The 22,155-nt window shown below is 40.7% G+C and overlaps 1 protein-coding gene across 1 annotated transcript in view; it reads left to right on the plus strand.

Moving 5' to 3' along the window:
* The window catches only part of RPGRIP1L (RPGRIP1 like), a 98,956-nt gene extending 77,461 nt beyond the window's left edge, over positions 1–21,495 (plus strand). Inside the window, exons 23-26 of the mRNA XM_036275838.1 lie at positions 7,947–8,130; positions 14,495–14,579; positions 18,270–18,403; positions 20,791–21,495. Coding sequence (XP_036131731.1) covers positions 7,947–8,130; positions 14,495–14,579; positions 18,270–18,403; positions 20,791–20,903 — 516 coding nt within the window. The 3' untranslated portion in view covers positions 20,904–21,495. The remainder of the gene's footprint in view (positions 1–7,946; positions 8,131–14,494; positions 14,580–18,269; positions 18,404–20,790) is intronic.
* Positions 21,496–22,155: the final 660 nt, after the last annotated feature.

The following is a 22,155-nucleotide window of genomic DNA, read 5'->3' on the forward strand; positions in this document are numbered from 1 at the left end:
GGCTCCCTCTCCTGGTTTTGGATGAGCGAGGGAGGATCCATGTTAAACACCACTGTCAAGTCTTACTTTCCTGGTTAGAGTTGCTAGCCCAGGAAGGGTTCAGTTATCCTCTAGCTTTTTGCCTGGAGGATAGCAGTAGCGGTTACCTGAAAAGCCTTGGGTTCTCAGTTGAATGAAGAACTCCCTCAGGTGCTCAGCATAAGGGGATTTCCTGAGGTGGGGCAGATGCTGGTTGTTAATGAGCCTCAATTTGCATTTCAATGGCCCACCTGGGTGGGGTTGAATCTCTGAGGAGGGGCCACCCCTTCTCCCCAGAGCCCTGGAAAGGAGTAAGATGGCCACAGTCCTGCAACTCAGCAAAAGCTCTGAGTGTCCTCCAATCCCGAGTGTCCCCACACAGTTCCAGTCCAGTCCACCCTCCCTCTGCCGGATCCCAAGGTTTGTGGCTGTGGCTATTTTAACATCTGTCCCGGCTCTGGGCTGTGGAGCCACTTGGGAGTTTAACCCGAGGGCGTTGCTCAAAGCTAAGGCCGCTGGTGTCTGTGGGCTCCCAGCCCCCCTCTCATGCCTCCACAATCCTACCAGGATCAAGTCAGTGTGCGTGGTTATAAGATCCTCACAAGCTGCTTTTCTGTTGCTTTTTCCCGGCGATTTGTCTTTATTTTAGTTGTAATTCCAGTTTGGTCCTGGGAGACGGTCTGTGTAGCTTCCATTCACTCTGCCACCATTTTGGTATCTTGATTGCTCCTACTTGAATTGCATTTTAAAAGATCATGCCATCAGTAAAGAATATATTAGAGGCACAGAGACTAATTAGAAGTAATTAGATAACCCTGTTCTGTGGTTATCCCCAATGTATAGATTTTTTAAAATTGCCTCTACTCTAATAATATCACAAAATTTAAACTAGAAGTAGTATTCTAAATAAATATCATTCATGCCAATTAAACTATGAATTTGAATTATCTACTACACTGTGTAAGCAATTTGAGATCATTCAGGGTGGTTGTTTTTTTCATGTTAGAGAATCTGACAGTTCATAGTTATTTCTTAGAAATGTTGATCCTTAAAAGGAATCTAACAGATTCCTCAGGACTTAGACATATTACTTGATTCTTCCTCTTTTCTTCATGTCTGTGATGTATAATTAATCATAGATTACTTCATTTTGTTTCATTTCATTTACAACATTTATGAGCTTCACTTTGTCAGAATGAAATGCTTGTCCCCTCCTGTCCTTTCCAAAGTGGCATAATTAGCGTTAGCATCTTTTTTTAACAGGCTACATAAAGTTTAGTGGCTGGATTAAATCAAGTCATTAACATAATGTGCTATCCAATTTGCCCCTCTCTCTCTTCGTTTCCAGGACATCAAAGTGCCACAGAGCACCAGTGTAATTGGTCCTTGCTGGCCTGTCAGATCCCGTCAGCCTCATGACTGCCGCTCTTACTAAAAGGCTTCTAGGCATGATAATTAACGGGGGGGAGGGGGGGGTCTAAGAAATGTAAAACTTTGGACATTTCTCTATCCATATTTTATTAATTTGAATAATCGGAAGTTAGCAGTATCAATTCGATGTATAATACATTGATTAAAAGCCTTGTTTTGGGTCCTCAAAACACATCAAAACTGAAAATTTACATCTGTCATGGCATAAAATTAATTTACGATCCTTCTTTCACATTACTTCTGATTTTATCATTTAAGCAAGGCAGCTTTCCATGTTCACAACTAAATATGTCGCATCGACTCACAGATCTCTTAATGCCCACAGGTGAGAGTAGGAAGTCACGGCTGAAAGGCCAGCAGACTTTTCTGTGCTGTGTGTAGTAACAGATTTATTTTTTTATTTCTACTAATAGCAGTTTTGTTTTGTTTTTTTAATTTTGTTTTTTTTTTTTTTAAGAGAGAGTGAAAGGGGGAGAGAGAAACGATTGGCTGCCTGTACGCCCCCTACCAGGGATCAAGCCTGAAATCTGGGCATGTGCCCTGACTGGAAATCAAACCAGGACCTCTCAGTCCATGGGACATCACTCAGTCCACGGAGCCACACCGGCCAGGCCTAGCAGCAATTTGGTAAAAGGTGCCATAGTCAGTGGGACTGAATGGCAGCTGAACCTGCTGTGCCTCCTGAACAGCACGAGCTGGCATTTTCAGGTGGTTGCAACAACGCTGTTCAGCAAAGTATGTTGCAAAGCTTTGAAAGGCAGAATGCACACAGTCACACGCAACTTAGAGAATTCACATATGAAAATTACTACATCACTTCGGAATCAATTATGATATCCTATCAGTGGGTAAAATAAACCCCTCCCAGTGTTTTCCACATCTTAACCTAGATAGAGTAGGTTTCAAAATATAGTTTAAGTAAAGCCAGAAATGTCCAGTTACTTTGCTGATAGTAATTGCTTTCAAACTATTTTTTATGTTTTGCAACTTTGTTATCTTTTACTAATATAGCGTTATTTGTTATTTTAAGAGAACACATGAGAAAAGATAAGTTACTGCCACCATTGAAAACTAGGTTTGTTTTGTTTGTAAAAATGTTATCTCGAGAGTTGGCATTTCTATTTTACTCTTATTTCACCCAAAGAGCTATTATTTTGAGAAAAACAAAGACTTTTCCAACAGAGGGAGCTTTGGAGCCTAGAGTGACATCCAGGGGGCTTTTCTTGAGTCTGAGATGACTCTGCCCGTCCCCCCCAGCCTCAAATGAAAAATCACCATTAAGCAGTGTATATTCCTACCCTACTTACACGTGTCTCTGTCGATACCTATGGTGAGTTTGAGTTTTCAACCATTTTCAGCTTGACTCAGAACTCACCATGAATAAAACTGCTCTTAGAGGGCGTAGGCATCAGGCGTCACCTTCCATTTTTATTTGTCTCTATGGTTTTGTTATAAAGTACCAACTTCTACATATCGCAGCTCCAAGAGGTAGGCTTTATTTTTATTTATTTCCACATTCATGCATATACACATACATAAAACATTTTTATGGTGATTAAAATAGTACTCATGTAGCCTTAGCGTTTGGCTCAGCAGTTAGAGTGTTGGCCCTTGGACTTAAGGGGTCAGGGGTTCAATTTCTGGTTCTAATTCCTATTAACTATTATACAGAATTCCATTAATATTGCATATATAGTCCACAGTCCATTTATTAATTTCTCTACTGATAAACAATTAAGTCATTTACAATTTTTTTGCTATTACAAACAAAGTTGCATTAAACATGCAAACATCTCAAAAATATAGCATTAAGGGGAAAAAACAAAATTGTCGAATGATTAATAGAGGATGATGCCAATAATATAAAATCTAAAACAAAACAACACTGCCTCGGCCTGTGTGCCTCGGCTGGTTGGGCGGCGACCTGTGCGCCGAGAGGTGCTGGTCCGCTGCCGGCCAGGGCGCGTGCCTGGGTTGCGAGCCTCGCTCCAGGTAAGGGGTGCGGGAGGCAGCCGAGAGACACGGTAGGTGTTTCTCTCTCCCTTCCTCTCTCTCTGAAAATCCATTTAAAAATATTTTAAAAAATACTATATGTTGTCTATGGATGTACACATATGTAGTGGAAAATATAAAAGCATTTTTGGGAGTGATGCACACCAGCATCAGGCTAGTGGTTGGCTCTGGGGGAATGAGGAAGGGAGGGGAGAGGAATTGGGAGGTGAGGACTTGACCTGTATCTGAAATATTTTATTTCTTCAATAATAATAACAAAAAGGTTTTAATCAGATAACGCAAAATGGTAACATCTGTTTAAGATGTTGCGTATTTGAATATGCCAAATTATTTTCTATATTTCATAACTTAAAAAGTTAAAAAAAATGCTTATTCATTGTAGAAATTTAGGATGAAATAAAACTCACATGTAATCTCACCATAGTTGGGTCTAAATCTAACTGAGGGAAACAGATTGCAAGGCCTTTATCACAGGCCGTTCTCCATTAAGCACCACTGTGTTTCAGGGCTGTCACGTTGAGTTAGTTGTTTCATCCTAGCGTCCAGCCTCACTGTGGCTGCTGTGTTGGTTGAAACTACAGGAAGAATTCAGCATGATCCTCTGAAGTAAAACATAAAAAACCGAAGCATGCCCCTAAAAGCCCGAGTACATGCTACAGCCAAGTACGGCCTAAAATGCGAATTAGCGTCAGGCAGGAAGCAGCAGTGGAATTGAGCCAAAATCATGAGAACTATAACTTGTTTCTCTGCGAGTAATACCAGCTGTCATCACATTTCTAGATCATTCAATCACGTAATGTGTAGCTCCATCTATGCAGACGACTAAAAATAAGTCACATGCAGTTCTTATTTGAGTGACTTCGATTACTTCTGTTCATCACAATCAGAATTTTAAAGCACTGTTTTTACATGCTGATGTTGACATCTTGCTAACTAGGGAAGCTAACAGGGCAATTGATGAACGAGACAGAAAATACTGAGAAGTGGCATTGTTATGCAGTTACAGAGATCCGCACACATGGAGAAGAAACAACAGGAAAAGCCTGAAGCCTGTGCCATCTGGCCAGTTGACTATCTGAAGGGCACTAGTGCCCTGCGGAGTCCTGACCTGTTGTGCTGCCCTAGTAATTCTGAACAGATATAATTATGCATCTGTCTGAAAGGCTTTGCTTCAGTCGCTGTCATTTGAGTCAGTATATTGTTTCCCCTTTCAATTCTCCTACTTGAACTTTGTTTTTCATTTTTTTATTATGAAAATTTTCAAACATACAGAAAAATTGAAAGAATAGTACCCTGCCACCTAGATTCTACAACATTGACCTGTCTTTGAGATACTCTTATTCAGATATAATCTAGAACAACAAGACATCTATATATTTTTCAGCAGTTAATAATCACCCATTTCTCAAAACACACTAGACAGAATATGTATTTGTTAAAGGAGAAAACACTAATACCTGCAGCCGCACGTATTTCTGGCAGTATATAAAAGATATTTTGAATACATAGAAGATATTCAGCCTTTCTTGACTCTATCTCATTAAGTATTCATTGTGAGCCTACTGTGTGCCAGATCCTAGAGAGGATGTTAAACATCAGATGAATAAAATAGTCCCAGCCTCCAAGAGCTCACAGTATACAGAGAGAGCTAGGTTTGTTTAGAGACAAAACTGAGAAAAGAAACTACTTGTTTTATCTTTATATCCCCAATAGCTGACACAATTCAGTAATAATTTAATAACTCGATGAATCACTGGGGTATTTAGGAAGTAAAAGGAACAGGAGTGGGCGAGCTGCGGGCTGTGTGGGTCTGAGAACTGGAGGCGGCAAGGATGGCTGCAAGGTCCCTGGTGGTGGTGGCCGGGTGGGTGGTGAGCGCGGCACCTGAGACAGGGAACGGAGGACAGCAGATGGGGAGAGGAGAGAGCTCGCTTCTGACTCAGGCTGGAGTTGTCTGTCATGCTGCTGATGTGCTGCTTGCTCTTCGAACTCTCTGCAGATTCTACTCAAGCTTTTGACTTACGGGGGCAGGAATACAACCAGAAGTGTTCCAAAGTTGAAAAATAAGTTGCCTATCTCTGTTGCCAAAATTTATAATGTTTGGAAAATACTTCACTCAGAGCATGCCTCCCTAGATATGTACTATTTGGAATTTCTCTGTTTGGGATTTATTTTAAGTTGATTCATGTAGCATCAAAGGGACAAAGACATGGTAACTAATAACTTCTGTCAGTAATATTAGTCAGAGAATTAAAAAGGACATATGATAGAGGTAATGAGTCTTGGGGTGGGGTGGGGTGGGGTGGGGTGGGTAAAAAAAAGGACCAGAAAGAAGATAGGCATCGTAAAAAGAATTTTTCAGCTCTTTTGTTTCTTTGGCAAATTTGGTTTTTGGCTGTGATCCAAGTTATCTGTTTTGGCTGGGAATTATTTTTGTACACATCTTATTTGACAGCCTCAACTTATTCTTATAATAATGCAAGTTTTCATATGGGGATTGTGCAGTTAGTACATTATTAATAAAATAAGCAGTTAAGTAAATTTGATTCTTCTGCTATTTAAAGTTCATTTGTCTCTTCATTGGGTTCTGTGATAAACAATTTTAAATTCCTGTCTTCACTGTATAGATATAACCATGTATATACCTCTTTTGCTTTTTTCTTTTCTCATTCTTTTTTGCGGTAGCTGGAAGGTTTTATAAAACATATTATTATAACAATTCTAAGTTGGTCAAATTACAAGTAATGTGAAAGACTTAACTATGCATTGTGCTACATTCAAACCAGAATTATAAAATATGTTTGTGTGCATTATTTTGACAACCACAATATGTTTTAAAGAAAAATAATATTATTTAAAGTATTTTCTTTACCACGGTAGTCTTCAGCAGGCAGAGAAGGGCTTTTCTGAAGTGAGATGAGACAATAGAGCCAACTTCATCTTTTATGCACGTCAATGGAGAGGGCTTGAGGTTATTAGTTGAAACCGAGTAACCTTTCCAGGCTTTTCATCTCTTTCTTTTCACATTTGAATATGAAAAGCATATTCAAGTCAAAGACCATCACTTTAATGACATTTGGCAGTCATTTGATTTATTAGGTTTTAGAAAAAATTTCCCTTTAAATATTTCATCATACTATGCTAATCCTGGTGATATTGCCAGCTGCAGCCTGTACCGGTGTTAGTGGAGACAGAGTGGTGTGGGGTTTTCTCTGTCATCCCAGTAAAATTTCCATGAGTCTACTGAATAATAAAATAACCGTACTGAAATATTCAGATTTGGGTTTTTAGTTAAAGTGTCTTAGAATACATAATAAAAGAAAATGTCTTTTGAAAGAAGGGGGTAAAATTACTTCATCAAATATTGAGGGGGTTGGACAGCAATGGAAATTGTTCTTTATGAGGATATTTTTACAATAGGATACTTACACTTTTCAATTTGATTAATTATATTATATGCTTTGAAATATCTAAGGTAATCGTTGTGGTAAATTTAACACACTGACTTATATTTAACAATGAATTTTTAAAAGTTAGTTATATAAACAGGTCTTATTTTCAGGATTTTCTAATTATGATTTGAAGTTATATAATTTATGGTAACATGCTTTTGAACTGAGTAAAGGGGAATAAAGAACAAATTTAAAACTGTAAGAACAAACATTTAACTAAGGTGTTATCTTGGTGTGATCTGATTTTTAAGTTAAGTCATGGTCTATTTGTTTTAAATCATTACTCAAGGAACACATGTGACTCCCATAATAATGTCTGTGGCACCAAAATCTATTAAATTAGAATTGAAGTGCAAATTACACTATCAAACAAATACATACTTTATTTGTTAATTCTGTAAAAATTATGTAAAATAAATTGTGAGAAAATATGTTAAATTGGATAAAAATTTTATTTCTTTTGTTTGAAAACTACTTATTGACTGAAATATGTTATGGCAGAATATATGAGAGTGAATTGTAGGCTCTATTCTAGTTAATATGGATTTATATAGCTACATATATTAGCATAATAGCTATGAAGTATTCAACAGGCTTTGATCTCTGAATAACCAAAACTTTCACAGGTACTGTAGATTGAATAAAAGCAGTGATAAACATGTACTTCATTACACAGTTTGAAACAAGGCCAAGTGATACTTGTCATTCTGAAAGCAATCAGAGATGAAGATCTCATAATCTTCCCTCCTGATAGATGACTAGTGGGTATTTATAGCCTCGAATGTAAATCAGGAGACTGCTGCCATGACACTGTAACTTCAAACCCTGGGGCACCAGAATCTCGTTCTGTCTTTCTCTGTCGTGAATCATCTGTCATGGGTAACTAAATAATAGTGTACAGTGCCTTCCAAAAAAGAAGCCCATTGGCCTCCATGTTTTATTTAAAACTGATAGTAAAATAGAGTAAAGGATTTTTGGTTCATTTGTTTTATTTGTTTCTTTGTGGTTGGTTTTTTGTTTCTTTTTAAACAGACCTCAGAAAAGATTCGGATTGAGATCATAGCTCTAAGCCTCAGTGATTCTCGAGTAACTGCGGATGACACTATCCAGCGGCTCTTCGTTGAGTGCCGATTCTACAGTCTTCCTGCCGAGGAGACACCTGTGTCACTGCCCAAACCCAAGAGTGGGCAGTGGATCTACTATAATTATACCAATGGTAGGTGTGTCTCTCTGATACTATAGGAAGGAGAAGTACAGTTCTACTCTTCATAAAATTACAGAAGTCTTGCCAGAATAAATTTATGAAAGTCAGATCTATTATCCTGGCCAGGTGGTTCAGTTTGGTTGGAGCATCATCCCGTACACCAAAAGGTTGTGGGTTTGATTCCCTGTCAGGGCACATATCCAGGTTGCATGTGTGATCCCCAGTCAGGGTGGGTTGTGGGAGGCAACCAATCAGTGTTTCTCTCTCACATCAGTGTTTCTGTCTCTCTCTCTCTATCTCTTCCTCTCTCAAACATATCCTCGTGTGAGGATTAAAAAAAAAAAAAGCCAAATCTGTACCATAAGGATAAAGTTTGAAGTAGAATTGAAGAAAAATTTGAATACTAAAGTTAAAACAAAAACAATAGAAAAACAATGTTTCTAGTATCATTTAAATAATGCCACCAAGATCTACAATTAAATTTAATAAAATACTATGATATTTAAACGAGGCAATATGTAGTAGTTTTTTAATCATATGGATTTGAGTGATTCAACAAACTAATTTCTTCAGTCTTTCTGATCAATGTGATCACATAGCTGTTCTTACCATATATATATTTCCCAGTGTATATCTCTCCCCCAGTGTGTATCTCTGCCCCAGTGTATATCTCTGCCCCAGCGTATATCTCTGCCCCAGCATACATCTCTCCCCAGTATATATCTCTCCCCCAGTGTATATCTCTCCCCCAGTGTATATCTCTCCCCAGTATATCTCTCTCTCCCAGTATATATCTCTCCCAATGTATATCTCTCCCAGTGTATATCTTTCCCAGTATATAACTCTCCCAGTGTATATCTCTCTCAATGTATATCTGTCCCAGTTTGTAATTCTCCCAGTGTGTGTAACTGTCCCAGCGTATATCTTTCCCAGTGTATATCTTTCCCAGTGTCTGTCTCTCTCCCAGTGTCTATATGTTCAGGATTTTAATTGAGTGACATAAGTTTTTACAGTACCTTTCATCATTTAGTCCACACATCCATTTTTAGCAGCAGGAAAGGTATCTCTTAATTTAGGACTTTATCAATGAGCTACTTGGCATATAAATGTACTGAACCAGTACAGACACAGTAGGCAACATGTAAATTCTTACGGCAACCAACTTGAAGATGATTTTAAAATAGTACGTGTTGGCATATAATTGGAGTGGTGTAAAAAAAAATCAGATCAAGCTGCTATGACCCTAAATTAAAACAGCTTATTAAGTTCTCCTAAAGCCTATATTCAAATGAACCATAAACATGGAGTGTTGTGTTATCTTTAGCAAAACAGACCATCCCGTGTTAGTTTTATAAATTATGTTTTAGTCAACGTGTATAATCATGCTGTTAATTAGCAGTACTACAAATGTTTGCGATTACTTTTTTTTTTTTTGGCTGGCATTTTTGGAAATGTGTTCATTGCTTGAGACAGTAGTGACAATAATCATGAGTATTCAGAGATCTGGTCCACTCTTCCTTGTACCCACAATTCTTACTAGTATGTGAATTCAAGCAAAATGTTTAAATATCATGGTTTCTTATTTTCTTATCTATTAAATAAAGTGTTCTCTAATACCCCTTCCAGCTCCCTTTCTGTAATTCTGGAATGTGAGGGACCACATGAGAATGAGCAGTGTGCTCAGGAGAAGACTCTGTTCTCTCCTTTCTTTCATTTACTTCAAATAGCAGAAACATTTCCAAAAACATTTTCTCAAGCTTCCTATAGATATTTTCACTGCAGAATACCAGAAAAGTAAACCATATCAAAATATTATTAGAAATGAAAGAACCATTTAGTCGACTAATTTTAACGAAGATACTCCAAAGAAAGAGACAAACTCTTCTGGTCTCTGTATAATTCTTTGTAAATTATAAACATTCTTTGTGAACATTCAGCAGTAGAACGTTTAGTTGGACTGGCAACAAAATTGTTTTCTAGAAATTGATGTACATTAAAAAGCTTGGCCGTGCCCCAGAGCAGATGTCTCCATCTGCTTAAGGAGCAGTGCAAGTCATGCCTTGGATGAGATCTGCGGTGCGTGCTCCAGTGTCCTGGATTTTGGACATTTCACATGGTGACCTAGATCTGTTCGGGGCTTTTGGTTAGCTGGTTGACATTGGTTTTGTTTTTGTTTTGTTTTTCCTTTTACTGCAAGGTACCCTACTATCTTTTTTGTATTTTCAGAGTTGCTTATATTTCTATGAATTAGCCATTTGATACCAACAAGAAAACCAATAACCTATTAGAAATGAATTCAGTATAGTGTTTACTTTTCCTCTGTTTCTACTCCTGTGTATTGAGATTTGACTATGTAGACTTTTTAAGATTAATTGAAAAAAATTGTAGGATATTTATCTGGGGAGAGGGAAAAGGAAAGTACTTTGTGTTTAGAAGCAAAATAATGCAGTTCTGTCTCTACAATCTCTGAAAAAATGAAGTCCTAGGTCATCATCAAATTTAAGAAATAATATTAACTCTGTAGTTTTTATTTTACTTTTCACTTAAATATGACATGATAAACATGTTTTGTTTTGTTGTTAATTATTATATTTACCTTTCTGTCATTGCAAGGGAATCTCCTTGAATCTTTGATTAATAAGTATCTCATCTAATTATTTCTAATGATTTACCAGTCACTTGTTACTTGATATAAAAGACCAATATAATGTAGACTTACATCTTAAATCTTACACAATGTTAATGAAAGTAATTTTATTTCCAAACTGACTCTTTAATTCATATGGAATTTTTAGAACAGTTAGTACATGCTGTCTCCTATTTGAACTCCAGACAGTGGAGAAGTTAACTGAACTTGGCAATGATTTTTCCCTGCATGATGACTTGAATCTATTTAAAAAGGAGTTGTACACTGAACCTAAATTAGGTAGATAAAATGAGAGGTTTAGAATAGAGATCCCCAGAATTATTCATAACCTGATTCAGTCTTTATTAAGAGATGTTAATACCAGTTTCACCTACACACACACACACACACACATCCCACCCTCTCCCCACCCCCATACACACACACACACACACCTTTTTTGGGCTACTACCACTGAGGAAACAGTGCTAGGTGAGTAGCAAGAATAAAACAACCGTATTTTATTGGGCTTGAAAATTTTGCTGAGAAAGCAAGAAAAAACAGTTTGAAAGAAGATAAGACTAGTGGCAGGCCTGAGGAAGGCTGTCCGGCTGAGTAAGGCCTTCTAGGGGATTGACAGTGAGAAGAAGAAAGACAAATGAAATCGTCCAAAGTTTTTATGAGATGTATACAGATTGAGGTCCTTAGTCTCTGAGCATTGAACAGTCTATCTTTTGGGACATTATAGTTTAATTCAGAATATGAAAAGGATGCATAGTTTCAGATTTTGTTACTAATTGGAGAAGAAACTTAGCAAAGAAAGGATTGGGGGTGATAACACTTTAACATAGTGGTTATCTGAGATTCGAGGTCATCAACCATTATAATTGAACCATCTGCATTTCTTACTTCTGCCAGATGGCATTGAGAGAGAAATGTAAGGACTTCTCCAACCTGCAGAAGTGAGGGATATGTTTTTACTGGTACACCATTCAAAATCCACTAAAGTATTTGGACTACCGGTTTGAGACAAATGCTTTCAGTAAGTTTATGTCCAAAGTTAGCAAATCGTAAACATATGTGAATTCTGATTAAAATGAAAGGTAAATAGCTTAACTTTTAAGAGTTCTGATATTTTTCATCATCACCAAAATAGCTTTTTAAAGGATGCATTTGAATTTTTTAAATTGTAGATTTTTTTAAACTGTTTAGTTTCAGAAGATAAAATGGATGTTTTCAGGATCGTGACCTAATTGGAAGTGGCTGATGTGTTCCTCTTTCCCACTTGTTCAGCGCGAGTGTTCACTAGTCCCCGATCCCATTCAGAAACTGGGCAAAGGGGTGTTGGCGCCACTGTGACTCTCTGTGTGTGGGATCCTGACCAGCAGCACCTGGGAAGGCATTAAAAATGTACGTTCTCTTGCCCAGCCAGTGTGGCTCTGGTTTAGGGTCAACCCACGCACCAAGAGGTTGTGGGTTCGATTTCCGGTCAGGGCACATGCCCAGGTTGTGGGCCAAATCCCCAGTGAGGGGCGTGCGGGAGGCGGCCAGTCGATATTCTCACTCATTGTTTTTTCTATCTTTCTCCCTCCTTCTCCCTTCCCCTCTTTCTAAAACTAATAAAGAAAAAACATCTTTTAAAAAAAATCAAATCAAAATCAAAATGCACATTCTCAGGTTCCACCCCAGACTTGCTGAGTCAGAAACTGGGGGTGACCCGGTAATCTGCACTTTAGCAAGCCCTCCAGGGCATTCTGGTGCACATTAAAGACTGTGAGCCCTGGCCAGTGTGGCCCAGTGATTGGTGTCATTCCATGCACCAAATGGTTGGCAGTTCGATTCCTGGTCAGGGCACATGCCCAAGTTGTGGGCTCGATCCCCAGGTGGGGGCATGCAGGAGGCAGCCAATTGATGTTTCATTTTCACATCAATATTTCTCTCTCTGAAAAGCAATTTTAAATCTTTTTTTTTTATTAAAAAAATAAAGACTATAAATCACAGGTTAGATTAACATGCCCAAGTTAGGACTTGTACAAGCAGGAGAGGTATAGTTCTAATTTGGTATGCCTTTGAAGACCTAAGCTATTGGTAAGTAGCTTGAGTTTTTTCAAAAACGAATTTTTAAAAGTGTTCAGCCAAGAGAGTTCTTTAAGGCCCCTGGAGCAGGTATTTTACAGCACTATCCCTTTGAGAAAAAGGAAAGGAGAATGAGGTGCTTCCCTTGTGCAGTTAGGGAGCGCTCTCCCACACCCCAGTCTGTGCTGACAGCATGGTAGCAGTTTAAACAGGAGGAAAAGTTTGGGCTTCCAGTGGAAGGAGAAGTCACAGCATGGGGGTTAAGAAGGCTGGCTCTGGAGACAGACATTGCTGCATTCACATTCTGGCTTTGTTGCTTGCTAACCGGGGGACCTCAGTAAACTGGAGCCAACATGAGGTACCATTAGTAGGACTCATGTATCAGCGTGACTTTTTAGTCTTGATAAGTAAACCCTATATTTACTAAATGCTCTGAACACTTTGTCTTTTTTGATTCCTGTAAATCTTCACTGACCTACGTAATTAGTCACATTTACAGATATGGTGGCAAGAGCAGTAAGCTGAAAGTTGTTATTGACCTTGGTCCGTTCTTCTTGTGAATCACTAATGCTCTCCCGCACAGACATCTGTCTCCCACTTCACGTGCCTAACTCGGTGCCGGCGCATCTTCGGCCTTCAGTTAATATTTGCTCAACTGAGTCAAATGATTACATCACCTGAGAGCATCCTAATGTGACACTGAGCTTACATTGTCCAGGGAAACATTCTCAAGATGAAATGTGTTTGTTCCCATGGAGCCTGGCCTTAGAATTGTCATGGTGTCGTTCACTCTGTGTACTTTTGATCACGGATCATCTCTAAGTTGAAATCTGGTCTCGGCATCTGGAAAAGAAATGTCCAGAAGCTAAGGCACAGTGGAAAGGCCACCAAGCTGAGAAGGAGTAATCAGGGTGAAAATTGGAAAGGTCACATTCTGAGATGCCACTTTCCTCAAGTGCAGACGTTTATTTGCAGCTTCAGGTGTTCCGGGCTTCTTCTTGGGGGGACTTAGGAGCAGCTGTCTAATCTGGAACTTCAGCTAAGTAACGTCTTCCACCTTCCTGCATGCAGCATGTCCCTTTACAAACCAAAGACAGCTTCTCCTCCTCCAGGCCTCCTCTTTCTTCGTCCATGTTCTCTTCCATGTCCCCCACCCCAACACCTGCAAACGCAGGCTGTGCATTTCCTCAGCCCTGCACTCCAGAGGTGCCCCCCTTACTGAGCGCCGTGGCAGGAGAGGAGGGTGGAACCCCCGACCTCCGGGAAGGACAAGCTCTCTGCCATGCGTTAGCATTATCACTCGTTTCTTGGATGGAGGAAAACGCAGTAAATCCCTCAAATACAAAGCAATAAAGACCGCCAGCTTCCACGGCCATGACTGCCAGGGCCATTAACAGGCAGTGACAGGACACGGCACTCCCGGATGTCAATGTCTCGTGTGTCCTCTCTGACAGTGCACATGGAGCTGCCAGTGCCGTGACATCACATCACATGACTGTTCTCTGACAGTGCACATGACTGGCTGCCAGGCTGCTTTCTTTTCCCAGGTGAACAAGTGAGGTGCCATGGCTCACGTCCCGGAAAACAGGTATTTGTGCAAGTACAGAGCGGTGTTAACGCAGCGTACTCCTGAGTGACTTCCTGTGTGGACGTGTTGTTTTTTTCCCGGTACAGTGATCTACGTGGATAAAGAAAACAACCAAGCCAAGAGGGACATCTTAAAAGCTATACTACAAAAACAGGAGATGCCTAATAAAAGGTACAGTTAAGCTTTTTTTTTTATCCTCACCTGAGGATATTTTTCTATTTATCTGCAGATAGAGTGGGAGGGAGGGAGAGAGGGAGAAAGAGAGAGAGAGAGAGCTATCGATGTGAGAGAGACACATCGACTGGTTGCCTCCCGCATGACTCCGACCAGGGCTGGGGACGAACCACTACCGAGGTACGTGCCCTTGGCCGGAATCGAACCGACACTCATTGTCTGCAGGCCCACGCTCTGATCGCTGAGCCAAACTGGCCAGGATGGTACATTTAAACATTCTAAGTTATCTGATGCTTTACATAGAGTAGCTCTCTGGAGCACAGCGCGGTGACGAAACGGCAGGGTGAGGAACCAGAGCACGTGTTCCCTGGGTCTTTCCCCCCGGAAAGAGTCGCCCTGCCTACCATACAGTGTAGCTGCAGGGATCTGCAGTGCATGTACAGTGTCCCACTGCTGGTCCAGGGCCACTGTAAGGAGCCTGGCAAACTTGCGAGGAGCGTGCCCTCTGGAGCCCGACGGCCAGAGTATGCGTTCTTGTTTCATCACTTACTAGCTGTCTGACCTCGGACAAGTTACTTCACTACCCTGTGCCTCATTTTCTTCGTCTGTAAAATGGAGGGAATAATGCCACATCGGGTTGTTGTAAAGATTAAAGGAGATAATGTACATACAGTGGAGGGACTGGCATCTGACAGGTAGTTAAGGGCCCAGTGTCAGTTGCAATCAGTGTAAGTAGTAGTAATATTAATATTATTATTTTAATAGCTCATCAGCCTTTCAGACTAATTTTTATTTTACTATCACGGTTTAATAACTCATCATCTCATGGTTGTTAATGCTTGGGGGCCAAATTTTAACAGGACACTTTGCAATTCTGGTTCAGTAGAAAAATTATACACTTTTGAAAAGGGGAAAAAAACTGATCCTAGTAAGTTTATACCTTTGCACGAGCTCCCTCCCATGCACTCTGAGGAGTGTCTCGGTGTGGGCCCTGAGCCTGAGCCGGCTCCCCCGGCCCGGTCTGGGGGACCCTTCTCTCTTCCGGTTCTCTTACGGCTGTGGCGCAGCCTCTCGCTGCCTGAGGAGTGCAGCTACCTCGCGCCTTCGAGGGGCTCGGGCTCTCTCCTTTCCTACAGGTCGGGGGGATAGTAAAGACACACTTTTCAAAGAGCTGTCCAGCTAACATGGTACCCTCTGTTTCAAAAAAGGAGACTGGAATTCTTAGCTCTTAAGATGTAATAGTAGCTTTTCATTAACTCCTTGAAATGTGTGTATCATCTGTTTGGATCTCATATCTGAAGAAGGGGCAGCAAACCCTGGCAGTTAGCCTGAGGTTCTGACTTTCCCAGGGTGGTAGATAATCATGCAAGTCTGACTTTGTTTTGTGTACATCGACTTCTTGCAAGGCCCCTTCAAATACCACCAGTCCCCCAGGTTCTCCTAGGTCACCGGTGACTAAACAGCACTAGCCACATCTTCTGCTTCTCTGCGGTCAGCAGGCTGGGCCGTCACTGTCTCGGGCTGAGCTCTGTTCCCATGGACGAGCTCGGCTGGACTTCCCGGCCTGTCCAGGCGCACTCGTCTGGCTCCGTGTTCACTCTGTTCTAGAAGGTTAGAACTCCTTATAACTAGCACTCCTTGTTGAAGGCGAGCAATTTTGTTTCCTCACAAGTGTTTATTTTTAAAAGGGCCGGTTCTACTTTAATTTTAGACCTGCCTTTCCTCACAAGACTTGCATATTTGTACCAAAATAGTTTTGACGGGACTAAAGGTAAAATATAAGCTGTATTTAAGTGTGAGTATGGACAGTTTAGCCTAAGCCAAACTGTAGTTTTAAATTATTTTAGTGTACTTCCTCCTTTTTTAATTTAACTTTATAGTTTCTTAACTTTGTGTTTGACGTCTCATTGTACTCTATAAAATTATAAGCCAGAAATTTTGCAATTTTTTGTTTCTAGCCCTTTCTCTGGCATTTAGAAGTTTGTTTATGTTTTTGTTTTTGTTTTTTGTCTAAGAATCCCCCTATGCTCAGTGGCATTAGTCATCTGCATTTGTAAAGTGATATAGTTATCATTCTTGGATACGAGATACTTTGTAAAGATAACACTCACCATTATTATAAAGTCTGCGTAGCTTCTATTCCATAAGTCTTATGGGTGTAAAACGTGTATCAGATACCACTTCTAAGTTCTACTCTCCCAAGCATAGTTATTCCAGGACAGTTTCTTTCATTGTCATTCTTTAAACTGAATGATACAGTCACTGTAATTTGGGAATCTCAGTTTTCAGCTGAAACAAGCCTTTCCCACACTTCCCTTTTCTCTTCCCTTAGACATGTGGAGCTTAAGCAGATCTGCCTAGCTTAGTAATAGTAAAAGAAGTGCAAAGGGTTACTCAGTGCTCACTGTGTTCAGTTACTGCTTCCCTGCATCACTATGAGAGATAGGTATAATTATCCCCATTCTACAGATGAGGAAGCTGAGATCAGAGAGGTTTAGTATTTGTCCAAGGTTGCACAGCTAATAAACAGGAAAGCAGAAATTTGAACCCAGAATGGGTGCCCTTAACCACTCCATCTTAATCCCTGTATCTTATGTGTTGTACAAAATACTCATCTTCTCCACCTACAGACCAGACTCTGCACTCCTCACAAGTGTTGTGTGAATAGGTATTACCTTTGGTTTCAACATAAGGAATTTCTATTTTCTAACCAAAATTTGTTGCTAGCAAAACAGGGACTTAGTAACTAAATGAAATGTTCAACACTTATTGTCAGCAAATCAATTTAAACTTTTGTCATGTTTACCTATGTGTTTGGAAAGGATTTCATTATTTTTCAAGGCCCAGTTTTTCAGAGACTTCGATTTTTATCTGGGAATGTTATCTAAGAAACAAGTTTCTTGTTTCACTTCTGATTTGGGATGGATACGTTTTGAAAATGGTTAAAATGGTAGTTTACAAGCATCCGTGGTTTAAGCTATGGTGCCAAGACATATCAAAAGAATACTTAACTGTAAATTCCTGTCCTTTGGTTCGTCCAAGTGCGTTTGGCCTCCACACATGTCACTAATTCAAATCAGTTCCATCAGAACCCCACAATTATGTGTCTAAAAGTAAAACAAAACTTGGATGCTCTGACTGTAAGTTAAGAGATCGCTGAAGTAATACAAATATTCCGTGTTGCTGTTGGGCACAGCTGCAGCGTTTATCTAACGTGATTCAGGGAGCGTGGTCTCCGCACTTTATAGAACACACATGGTTAGTTAAATTGCTTAGTAGCAACTCCAAAGTTGTGCATTTCTATTGAAAATGCTTTCTAACCACCATGGTCTTTATTCACTTGATCCTGTAGCCTTAAAAGTAGATGTATCAAAATATGATCATATAGTGTGCAACAGAGTGAGCATTGGGTTCTTCTCTGCCTCGTTATTATATTTCTTCAGATTCTAGAGGAAAATGTCAGTCAGTGCTTAGAAAAGTGGATTATTGTTCATTTGAAGGCTGGGTGTGCTCTAATAATTCTAGTAGTTCATATAATAGCTTAGCTAACTTAATATAATATCTTTTTATTGGAATAATTGCAGATTTCAAGAGTCATCTGTAGTGATAAAAACCCATTTGGTAGTTGTGTTTCCTGGTGAGTTTTTCTAACTCTGTGGTGGTTTTTTCTGTTTTTCTCCTTCCCAGTGTCCGCTTCACAGTGGTCAGTGACCCTCCAGAGGACGAGCAGGATCTGGAGTGCGAGGATATAGGTGTCGCTAGCCTTGACCTCGCTGCCATGTTTCGGGAAGGAAGAGACCTCGTCGAGCACAATCTTGATGGTACGAGTAAAAGTATTGCTCAGTCTGTACAGCTAGCAGTGGCTAACATCCAGGGTCTTTTTTTTTTTTCATCCTCACCTGAGGATATTTTTTCATTTATCTTCAGATAGAGAGGGAGAGAGAGAAACATCGATGTGAAAGAGACATATCGACTGGTTGCCTCCCACATGACCCCAACCAGGGCCGGGGATGAACCTCAACCGAGGTACATGCCCTTGACCGGAATCGAACCCGCAACTCATTGGCTTGTGGGCCGACGCTCTAACTGCTGAGGCAACCCGGCCAGGGCCAGGGTCTTTATTAAAACCTTCTTTTTGCTGGCGCAAGGACAGTGAGTCAAACATTAGTTGAATCCTTTGCAACTCAAGCTGACATTGTGTTGAAGCTAGAAGCCTGTCCCTCCCCTGTCCTCCCCTCTGCCTTCCTTTGAATCAACGGAAATTTAAAAATAATTACTTGTATTTCACAAGGAATTACTCATTTTGTTCATATTGGGGGGGGTGACACACATGGCCACTGGCACTTCTCGTGTTGTTTGGGAGCCTCGTGCTGTTGGGCTCGGCTCAGCAGCGGCCTGTTACTCTGAGTGATTGTCAAGTGCTTTCTGAAGGGTTCGCCCTCGTTCGGGCTCACAGTCCAGTGATGGTCACTGTAAAGAACTCTGAGTCGTTGGTCACTTGCTTCCCACCAGGATTCAGGGAGGACAGAGATTCCTGGCCCGATGTACTGTGCTGGGTTTCACCTCGCCAGGTGTGAGTCCCAGCAGGGCGTAATTTCTTTCCTCTCTTCTTGTGACGTATTGGGAACACGCTGAAGGAATGTGGCTGGGGCTGCCCACAGTACGTGGGGAAAGGAGGCTGAGTCCTGGTCTCGTGGCTGAGTGCGCACAGCCTTCTTCGGGAGTGTCCCCGGGTGTTTCCTCCTTCATTCACGCGCCAGGTGACTGCTCCACTGAGCACCTAAGTGCCAGGTTCTGCCCTGCACCCCAGTTTTGCCATGTTCATATGTCAGCTGCATGTCCTAGATAGCTGCATGTGCTCAGAGTCAGGATCAAGCCAAATAACTGAGCAGTTAGACCAAAGAACCGCATTAGGAACCTGTCCTGAGACATTTGGATAAACCAGACATATCTACCAGACAAAGGTTCACAACTTTGTGGCAGCCACAGAAGAGAAAGATGAGAGAATTAAAATATTAACCTGAAACACCCAATAAAGACACAAAGCACCAAGAGAGTCTGACAGAATGACCAAAATTATATGTGCTTTATTTCTTAATCTCTTTTCCAGTCAGTTCTGTTTAGCAACCCATATTCTCCTTCTGCGCGACCATGTGACCGTACTGGTCAGACACAGACAGCCCTTGCAGCCATGTTGGGGGAGTCAGAGGCGAAGCACTGGGCTGTGTAGGCCTCATGCCTTGCTCTGTGGCAGACACAGAGGCGAGAGTCCCACAGAGGAGGGAAGCCCCCGGGATTGAGTGGGCCCACGGGTGCCCTGCCCTCAGCCCACCTGTTCGTTTTTCCACCTAAGTTCGCATACCACGTTTTGTTTGAAGGTTTTCTTACAGATTTTCTTGGAATGCAACACACACACACACACAACACACACTATAAAGTTCAAGTAAAACCACAAGGAATATAAACAGGAAACTACATAGACTCCTAAGTGCTATCAAGCTTACAAAGTTCAGGATTCTGGCCTTGAGTCACTAGCAGTTATCAGCATGCACAGGTACTGACTCAGCAGGTACTGACTCAGCATCCCACCCAGCCCCGCGGAGCTCAGGGAAGCCCCTGCTTTCGCCTGACCGTCCGCCGTGGTGCACCACTGAGGGCTGCCCGCGCCCCTCCCCAGAGGCCCGTGCGCTCAGACCCTTCATCTCCTTCCCACGGCATCTGCTCTTGGACCTCAAAGCCAGTCCACAGACCTTAATATTCCTGAGTCTGCCATTTCCACTTTTTCTAATTGCACATTAAATCTATTATAAATGGCGTGTTTTCCTTGGAAAGATAAATAACCAATCCAAATTATGATCATGCGACTTCTTTACAATGGTTAGAACACAATCTTCTTGTTGTATCTTGATCCCTTTTAGACTTTGTACTTCTGCTGGCTCAGAAATTCTGCCTCTGTGTTGTAATCGTTATCCTGTAGTCTTTCCACTAGGTAAACATCATGATTAGCTCGTTAGTTTCAGCTCCTCGAGCAAAATGTGCATGTCGAGTGTGTATGTCCATGCACACGTGGCCGCTCAGACTTCTGAGATGTCACTGAACTTGGACTTTTATGGAGATATTGTCACCTTTTCAGCTGTTGTTTCAGCCACCCTACCTGAAGGAAAATCTGTGGAAAGGTATTCATGTTTTCCTGCTCTTCTCTCCCTAGTGTGGGATGCCCGAGCAGGTGGTGGAAGAATCGGCCAGCTCAGGGTAACAGTCGAAGCGCTCCATGCCCTACGGTCTGTCTGTGAGCAGTGCGGAGAGGACTCGGAGGCTTGAAGGAACTGCCACCGAGGCACCGCCGCCTCTGCAGAAACGCTCACAGGAAAGCTCGTAGCTGAGGTTTCTGTAATTACTGTGATGCATATAATCTATAATTCATGGGAAGCTGGGGCGGGGCGGGAGGGCAGGGTTTGAAGGGGTCAGGTTTTGTGTACTCTTTCATTTGTTTATTTTTCTATTTCCCTTTTCCCATGACTGCCACCCCTCAGGATTTCAGATCTCCACAATGAGCAACACCTTTTTAACAGTTTATACCTACACGATAGCATAAGAAAATCTGTTTGCATTTTCAACATTTTCTTACGAAGAACTGAAATGCAAGTCCCATTTTTATTTGTAATAAGCAAAAAGCATAAATCTTAGAAAACCTATGAAAAAGAAATACTTTCATGTTATCCCTAATCGTCCCACTAAGTGGAATGCCTATGATTAGCCTCATTAAGAGTTTTATACTGTGAAGATTTTATTAGAAGCAATATATGAAAATTACTTGGATTAATGTGTTAATCCTCCTCTTTAAAATGCTAATATCCATTTTATGCACATTAAAGCTCAGTGTGCATGTCCTTTGATGCATGCAGTTTCTGTCAATTAAATGTAAAGAACGAGACTTGGCACCAACTTACTAAATTATTGCAAGTTTTTGTTTTTCTTAAAAATTACAGTTCTTCCTATTTGTATTATTTTCGTGGATTTGTGATGGTGATATTGATAATGGGATCCAGGAATGTATGTATTTAAAAAGGAGATAAATTCAGATATATATGAAATTTGCGCTTTGAAAACAGCTTGTGACATAGAAAGAAATTATTAAAAAGTATGGCTCAAAATGATATGCTTAGTTAGTCCTGAAAGGAGTATCTTTTCATCATTTTTTAAAATGTACATCAAGCTTGTACAATGCCAGGGTGTATCTGGAGAACCAGACCCTCGGAAAGCAGCTCAGAAAGTTAATTTTCTAGCTTTGCCCAGTCTCACTGAAGGATTTAATTGATATTTTTAATGGAGCTGTGAATCAGTGCTGCAAAGGAATTGTCTCTAGAGGTCTAGGATATAATGCATTTCATTTTTTAATTTACTTTTTTATTTGTCATTTTCTTCAAAGGATTTTTATAGGCTGTGGGTTTTCACTGTTTGCAAACAGGCTATGTTCCTTCTTAAGCATATGTAAAGTATTCAGGGAGATAAGTAATTTATTAAAATCTACCTAATTTGCCGTGATATATTAAATCTCTGCTTCAGTGATCAC

Source organism: Molossus molossus, unplaced genomic scaffold (genome assembly GCF_014108415.1).
Source record: "Molossus molossus isolate mMolMol1 unplaced genomic scaffold, mMolMol1.p scaffold_m16_p_21, whole genome shotgun sequence".
NCBI lineage: Eukaryota > Metazoa > Chordata > Mammalia > Chiroptera > Molossidae > Molossus > Molossus molossus.